Here is a 7773-nt window from a genome sequence, read left to right on the forward strand (position 1 = left end):
ATCCTCGTTAGGGACTTGAGCAGGTAAAAGCTGAGTTAGACCCATCCCAGCCTACAGCTCTTCAGACCGGGCACCGGCCAGTTCTGGACCCAAAGTACTGAAAGTAGTCCAGGTCTTTGCCTCTAAGCTCAATCCACCAGAATATCATGGTCATGTGCCGTGGCCTATGAAAAGTGTGCTGCGCTACTGACTTTCGGTGAATCTGGATTACTTCCTCATGGTATCTATACCGTTGCTTCTTTTTTGGCCAAATCCTGGTTTTTGTTTTGCTTCTTCCATTCATCGAGCTTGATTGACTTGTCCTCTTTTCCCTGCCCCCTGAACGGAGTGGCATAAAAAGGAAAAGGGAAAAAAAATGCTGCCTGGTCGGTGCAGCCTGTGCTCAGGCATAGTCCTTCCTGAAATGACCACTCTGCCCTCCTACAAAATGAAAAACCCCTTGGTCGATGCTCCTGTGCATCCCCTTATTGCAAGGCCAGGTGACCGGGCAGCCTTGGGAGAACAATTTTTGAATTTCAAGGATGCCCTGCAATCAGCTTTTGGATGCCGTTGTCTCAGCTCATGGATGCCTTCCTCTTTCCTCTTCTCTACTTGTGTATAGAATGCACGGAGTGAAATCAAGTAAGGGAGGCACCCAAGGAAGGGAAAGAAAAAGGGAAAAAAGAGGGGAGGCATCTAACTTCCCAAACGATACTGTTACAGTGTTTGGGATAGAGTAGTGTTCCTATTGTTTATGTGTACATCCGGTCGTCCATTCATTTACTTCTCAAACATATTCTACAAATAAAAAGGGGAAGGGTTTGATGCCTGATTGTGTGGCTCCTACACTAGCACAAGGCCAATCAGGGGTCATCAAATAGGACGGGTGCTGTGGTCATTTTGCACCCCCTTGTGAGTGGCACAGGGGAACTCGATCAGGTAGCATTTTGTTTTCTCAATTAAAAATAAGAGAAGGTTTACCCACTGCAGCGGTGTGGGAATTGTTTCAATGTTTCCCACTCGCAGTTACTCTGAATCATAAAATCATGGATGGAACATTGACATACACAGAACGTTTGAACATGAAGTTAATTCCCTACGATTTTTAACTAGTGGATGAGCCTTGGCACAACGGTTATGTGATGCTATTGCAACCATTAGGTTGCGGGTTCAAGGCGAAGGGGGAAGAGAGATGACACAGGGAGGCAGTAGTGTACACTATGCAGCCTCAATATCACGAGGAACCTTTCAAACCACAAAATTAAACCTTCTTATGGTTCTCAAACATCTATTCGTCATTATGACTTATGAGTGCATCTGAGGTGACAAAATGAGGTAAAGCCCTTGTTTAATTGGGCTTGAGTTAATTGGATCCAAGCCCAAATTAAATCCATTTAATATTCCAACTTGCCTAAACAATGCTTGTGTGACAAATAAGGAGGAGAAAAGCGAAGTGAAATTAGTTTTAAATTAAAAATGGTTTTTTTTTTTTTTTTTTTTTTTTTGTAATATTGATTATGTGATTACCTTAAACTCTTTTAACAAACATGGTAATTAAAATTTTCAAAATGAAAATTTTATTTTCTTTTTCAAATCTAAGGAATTTGGTTGCAGTAATATAGTAAGAGTTAAAGGGAGGGATCAATACACTACCCGTGTATATTGGTAAAGTGCCAGAGTTTATGAGAGTGTGTTCTACCGGCCATTGGCCAATCATTTAAAAAAAAAGAAAAACCAGGAAGAGAACAAATCAAAATCGAATCAGTGTTTTGAAGTGCGGATCAGATCGATCGTACATGTTGCTTCTGGTTCCATTTTGATACCTTTACATTTCCCTTCCCTTCCTTTCTCTTGCAATAATTTGAGTTGAGATTCTTACAAAAAAAAAAAAATGGGAGTTGAGATTTCAAAGCCCCAACCGGTCTGTGTAAGTTGCACTCAACTCTAACGTACATGAAGCTATCATATTTTTTCAAGGCAAGATAAACTAATTTTTCACACATCAAATTCTTATAAGCTGCAGCTATGCATGTAAAGGCAGGTTTAACCTACGCCAACAGAACGTGGTTTTAAGAATTGGGAACTGGATCGGTTGATTCTTAGTTATGTTCTTTATAAATCATCTTGAATTGGATCGATTCATGAGCCGATTCCTAATTCTTAACCTGATTCGATTTTCACCATAAAGTAGCTTAGATTCTAGATTCGAGCGAAATCTTCTCTTACCGATTCCATTCCCAATTCCTAGTTTTAAAACCTTGTAGCAGAACCCAAACCCAGGAAATCTGAACTCGGGCTGGCATTCCCCCAATCCAAACCGAGTCTACAAGCCACCGGTTGGAAATCTCAGCCGAGCCAGGCAAAAATTGGGTTGCAAACGGTTAGGCCTGAGTCAACTCGGCCAAAGTTGCAGGTAAAAAACACTTCAATGGCTAGTGGGTTACCAGTCAAAGTTCCAAAATTCTACTGCTCATGTAGGATCAAATTGGCGCATATACCCCACTCGTGTTTTTAGTGGGCGAGAAGAAGCTTCAGATGACACGGTAGGATTGGGTTCAATTTCTAATTTCTATATAGTTCTTCTAGTGGACAACCAATTCGACTTGAAAAACCCAGAAATTTATTTGACCTCACATTTCGATCTCCCAAAATCTTCATAATCACTCATCAATCTCTGCCTCACTGAGGTAGCGATGGTGATGGCCTTCCGAGCAGCGGCCACGGCAAGGCCACCACTCCCTCCTTCTACTCTCCCTTGCGCACCCAGAGCTTCTTCTTCTTCTTTCTTTAAACATGCTCCCCAAGCTCAATTTAGACCCAGTTCCTTATCACTACCAACCTCAACAACAATCTCTCTTTTTGCTTTCTTTACAGTCCCAAATGAAGCCATGGCTTTCAGCTTCTCCAAAGAACAGATAATATCTTCTCTAACCCAAGTAAGTTACTACCCTTTAAAATTAATAAGACCTTTGTTTTTTCTTCATGTCCTCGTACGCTTATTCGATTCTTCCTGTTTCCCTTCTGGTTCCTTAGGTGGAGAATACAGTTGACAAGGTACAGGAATTGGGTTCGGGAGTTTTCGACTTCTCGCAGCGTGTTTTTCAGGTGGTGATCGAAGCTGTCAAGCCCAGTGTTGATGTGGCATTGCCGATTCTTCAGAAAGCTGGGGATCAGGCATTGAAAGTTGCGTCACCGGCAATTTCTGAGGCTTCCAAGAAGGCCCAGGAAGCCATTCAGAGCTCAGGCTTTGATACTGAACAAGTTGTTGGTGCTGCTAAGGTTCTCTCTATCCAATTTTTCATCAACATAATTATGCGGGATATGTAGCTTATGATTGTCTATTACATGAGCATTCTGACTTCATACTTAGTTTAGGGGAACAAAGTGTATTGCCTTAATGCTGCTGATCCTGTGGGTATCAAAATTCTGGGTTTGGGTGAAATCAGGGACAAGAAAGGGTGAGCATTAATCAGTGCCGCAAAGTCAGTCTGTTTCAGTGCTTGTGAAGTTGCTAGGTTTTTATAATTTAGGTTTTCTAACGTACCCAATTGAGAGAAATGACCTTGTGATTGAAATGGGCCAATCTGGTTTGAGATGATTGAGCCTATTAGTGACTCTGGTTGGATGACTTCATTACAGTTTGAATTGGTTTAGACATCCACAACATGTGCTTCAGGGTAGATATTATTATGATTGGGAAGCTGTATATTGAGAAGCCCACCTTGGCATCACCTTCTAATTGTTTGTTTAAATTTGACCAACAAGTAGTAGTTTATGCTTGAACTCAACTAAGCCTTTCCGGATTTACCCAAGAGAAAAAAAGGGGGTGGGGGGGGGGGGGTGGGAGAGGAGGGTGTTGGCTACATGGATCATGTTTTGCCTATAGAAAAATTGCATGAATTGTAATTAACACCCAATGGATCATGTTTTGCCATTCGAAAAATTTCATGAATTGTAATTAAATCCTACTTGAACAATTCAATGGCTAGTGGATGTGGTTATACACCTTGGTTAGTTGCAATGTAATAGACATTTATATGTGATAGGCTCATATTGCTTTCCTCATGACAGACTCTGGCTGGTGTAGCTCAGCAGACCACAAAAGTGATTGAAGAGGCCACACCCATTGCTTCCTCCACAGTGAATACAATATTGTCAACCGAACCTGTGGCGTTGGCTACTACTGCTGGAGCGTTGTTCCTTGCATACCTTCTTCTTCCATCTATCTGGTCAGCAATCTCTTTTAGCCTTCGTGGTTACCAAGGTACTTTTGCTGTTGTACAGTACTCCGTGCATCATTCTGGTTTTTATGTGGGTCACTTTTAATCCTGTTCCTATTTGAATGACATGCTGGGTTAGAAGCTAAAGTTGTATAGTTTAGGCTAATATGCTGTGGTTCTGTTATCAACTAGGTGAGCTCACTCCTGCACAAACCCTTGATCTGCTGTGTACACAAAATCATTTCATGATAGATATCAGATCAGAAGGGGACAAGAACAAAGCTGGTATTCCCCGCCTTCCACCTAGTGCTAAAAACAAGATGATCTCAGTCCCGTAAGTAATTCTTGTTCTTGAATTGGATATAATTCCATTATCTTTCATAAATGTTCTTTAAAAACAATTATAAAGACAGAGCTGACTATCGTGCTCTTGAAGGAAACAAAACATTGTCCTACATTTATAATAATGCACTCACTTAAAGGTTACAATGTAATACAGTGTGTATTCTGGGATTCCTCGTTGATGCAAAGCTTGGGTTATGTTATGGGATGTAGGGCATGGGACTTCTTTATAAGGCTGAAGGCATGAAAATGTTAAAAAAAAATATGGGAAAGTTATTTTGTTCTTCATGAACAGATACATTACCACTGTTACCATATTCTATCATGTTTCAGTTTGGAGGAACTCCCGAAAAAGTTAAAAGGCCTGGTTAGAAATGCTAAGAAAGTGGAAGCTGAAATTGCCGCTCTGAAGATTTCATATCTCAAGAGGATTAATAAAGGGTCCAACATTGTGATCATGGGCTCGTAGGTTCTTTCCTCCCTTGTTCCACAATGTTCAATATAACTGCCAAAACTAGTTAATCTTTCTGATTTTCTTCATTCAACTCAATGCAGTTCTCCTTTTATCATTTTATGTTAATGAAGCTTGGGAAATTCTGTATTACTGTGAAATATTCAGGTACTCTGACACAGCCAAAATAGTTGCAGCGGCACTAACAAGTTTTGGATTCAAGAACTGCTGGATCATGGCTGATGGATTCTCTGGGAACAAAGGCTGGTTATATAGTCAGTTAGGGACAGACTCTTACAATCTCTCTTTTGCAGAGGTTCTGTCACCATCTCGAGTTATCCCTGCAGCAGTGAGACGATTTGGTACTACCAGCTCAACAGCACTTCAATCGAGTCAAAAGTTTCTTCCTGGGAGCCAGCAATAATCAAAATTTTTTTTTTTTGAATTTGTTTAGGAGTCAAAATGATGTGAAATTTGTATATTTGGAACAAGATAAGTGATTTGTGAATCATCTTTTGTAATTCATATGAGGATTGAAATCAATCAACCTTGTCATTGTAAAGAATGCTCTTTGGTGGATTCCTCCCTCCTACACAGTAAACAATGCATTTTTATGGAGCACTGCTTGGAACTGGAGTCTGGTCTAATCTTCAAATAAGTTTCAGAATCAGTCAAAATAACAAGATCACATGTCTGTTTTGAAGCAGTAATTCAGTATTAACTCAACTTCTGTTATGTCTTAAAATCACAGAGACAGAATAGAGGAAATAAGATAGAAGAAGGATATGACTTAGAGTCTCACCCCAAACCCAAACTAGTATCTCACTAACCACCCCACCATCTCATTGCAACTCTTTTTCTCACAGAAGACTGGTATAAATATCAAATTTCCTTAAAAAAAATTCTGATTTCTAATGTTTATAGGCAACTTTTTTTATAGAGAAGCTGGGAGGGATCTAGACCCCTCATTGGAACTTTCTCCTGGACTTCATAACCTGTACATTTCAAAGAACTTACAGGGACTTTTTAACATGTTTAAATATATTTTCAAGGTATTTCACAACTTAATTGCATACCCAAACCTTGCGTGGAAGTGGGTCTTAAGAGTTTTAAGTGGCCAGCTGTGGTTGAATAAAAGACATACAGAACAGAGCCTCTTTTATATGCTTACACCTATTCATGTTAAGATATAGATGAAAGTAGTGCCATTACTCTTGTGGACTCTCTACTACAAAGAACAAAGAATACAACCCGAAACAGATTTTCCAACAATGGAATCGGTTCTCAAATCCATGTATGCAATTCTCATTTTCAGTCTTCTTGGAAAGTGTGAGTTTCCTGTTCATGCTTTCAAATATCAACTTTCCATATATGATTTTGTTCCTCATTCTCAATTTTCTTTTCTTTTGTAGAGGTTTCTGCAAGTGCTCCATTCAAAGCCTTAAGTTGATTCAAATTCCAACAGGGAAGGTGGTTCAAGGGAAATCCGAGTTTGCTGTGTCTGTACTCAATGAGTGCAGTTGCAAACAAGGAAATATTAAAGTCAACTGCAGTGGATTCCAGACAACTGAAGTGATCAATCCTTTACTGTTTAAAAATGATGAATGTGACAGGAAGAAATGTGTTCTCCTCAATGGCTTGCCCATTGGTATTCATGAATCAATTGACTTCGTATATGCATGGGATACACAGTTCCCCTTCTCTGTGGTATATGCTGAAAAGGCTTGCTAGAAAAGAATTAAAGGCTTAAGGGCAAGGCAGCTTCTGAACTGTGAAGGGTCATCTTAAGTTTAGTGGTGTTTCCTTGGATCCAAAAAATGAATAAATACTAAAACCTGGTTGTTGCAATCTTTATTGATACTGTTATCACTGTTATCTCTCTTTCTCCAAAAATAAATAATTTAATTTGATGTTTTCGGAATTTTGTAGAAGAGACAATTGAAGGCTTTGAGGAAAAATGGATTTCAGTACTTCACTCCTTGATCCCTTTCCTTGGTGATCCATATACCTACCTAGTTTACCTTCCTACAACCTGGGTAGCAGTATAAAGTTTTTTGTAGTCAAGCTTTTGTTGGGGTTTCACACGGAAGGCAGAAGTAATAATCCTACATCAGATATGAGTAGCCCGATGTGGAGACTTATAGGTACTTGAACATCCTCTCCTTAATGGTTAGCTTTTGAGAATGATTCTATCCAAATCCCTAACAAGTGGTATCAGAGCCAGAACGTGACAATCTAGTGTATCTCAGTTGCTCCATGTGGAGGGTGGGGGGAGTGTAAGCTGATAACTTGAGATCTATCTTTTCTATATGAATGAATTGAGTACTCGTGTATCTAAGAAGGTCTTATGGTGTATTTGTTTGCTGAGCCAAACTACAGCTGCCAGTGCTGACCTTATGGATAGCAGCTTTCTATTTCTAAAGCATTCATGAAGCAAATTGTTGACTTCAGTTTTTTTCTTGAAAAAATAAGATTAAGGAACCTGCGGATATTTAAGGTTATTTATTGTTAATCAGATGGTAGATTTAATCATTTAAGAAATTTTATGACCTAATGAAACAAGTTTCAGACTTATCTGTACTATTTAATGCCACCCCTTTTTAACACTTCATCTCTACCTCCATCTCATGGCCATATTTCTTGGCTTATATGTGGTAGGTACGTGGATATGTCCACATGTTTTACTTCCTTGATGATATGCTTGAACTAAATTCTTGAGTGCATTTGAATCTATCCATTGTGATTCATTGTGACCAAGTGGTCACGGGTTCGATTCTCTAG

The 7773-nt window shown here is 39.5% G+C and overlaps 2 protein-coding genes across 2 annotated transcripts; both read left to right on the forward strand.

Moving 5' to 3' along the window:
• The first annotated feature begins 2588 nt into the window (after positions 1-2588).
• Positions 2589-5548, forward strand: LOC122650168 (calcium sensing receptor, chloroplastic). The gene is made up of 6 exons (XM_043843490.1): positions 2589-2915; positions 3013-3258; positions 4051-4243; positions 4392-4533; positions 4875-5006; positions 5161-5548. Exons 1-6 carry the CDS (start codon positions 2673-2675, stop codon positions 5414-5416), a joined length of 1212 nt encoding a protein of 403 aa, XP_043699425.1. The 5' UTR covers positions 2589-2672; the 3' UTR covers positions 5417-5548.
• A 715-nt stretch (positions 5549-6263) lies between these two features.
• On the forward strand, positions 6264-6723 carry LOC122651054 (protein TAPETUM DETERMINANT 1-like). Its single transcript, XM_043844391.1, has 2 exons — positions 6264-6286; positions 6405-6723. Exons 1-2 carry the CDS (start codon positions 6264-6266, stop codon positions 6721-6723), a joined length of 342 nt encoding a protein of 113 aa, XP_043700326.1.
• Positions 6724-7773: the final 1050 nt, after the last annotated feature.

This window comes from Telopea speciosissima, chromosome 2 (genome assembly GCF_018873765.1).
Source record: "Telopea speciosissima isolate NSW1024214 ecotype Mountain lineage chromosome 2, Tspe_v1, whole genome shotgun sequence".
Classification (NCBI taxonomy): domain Eukaryota; kingdom Viridiplantae; phylum Streptophyta; class Magnoliopsida; order Proteales; family Proteaceae; genus Telopea; species Telopea speciosissima.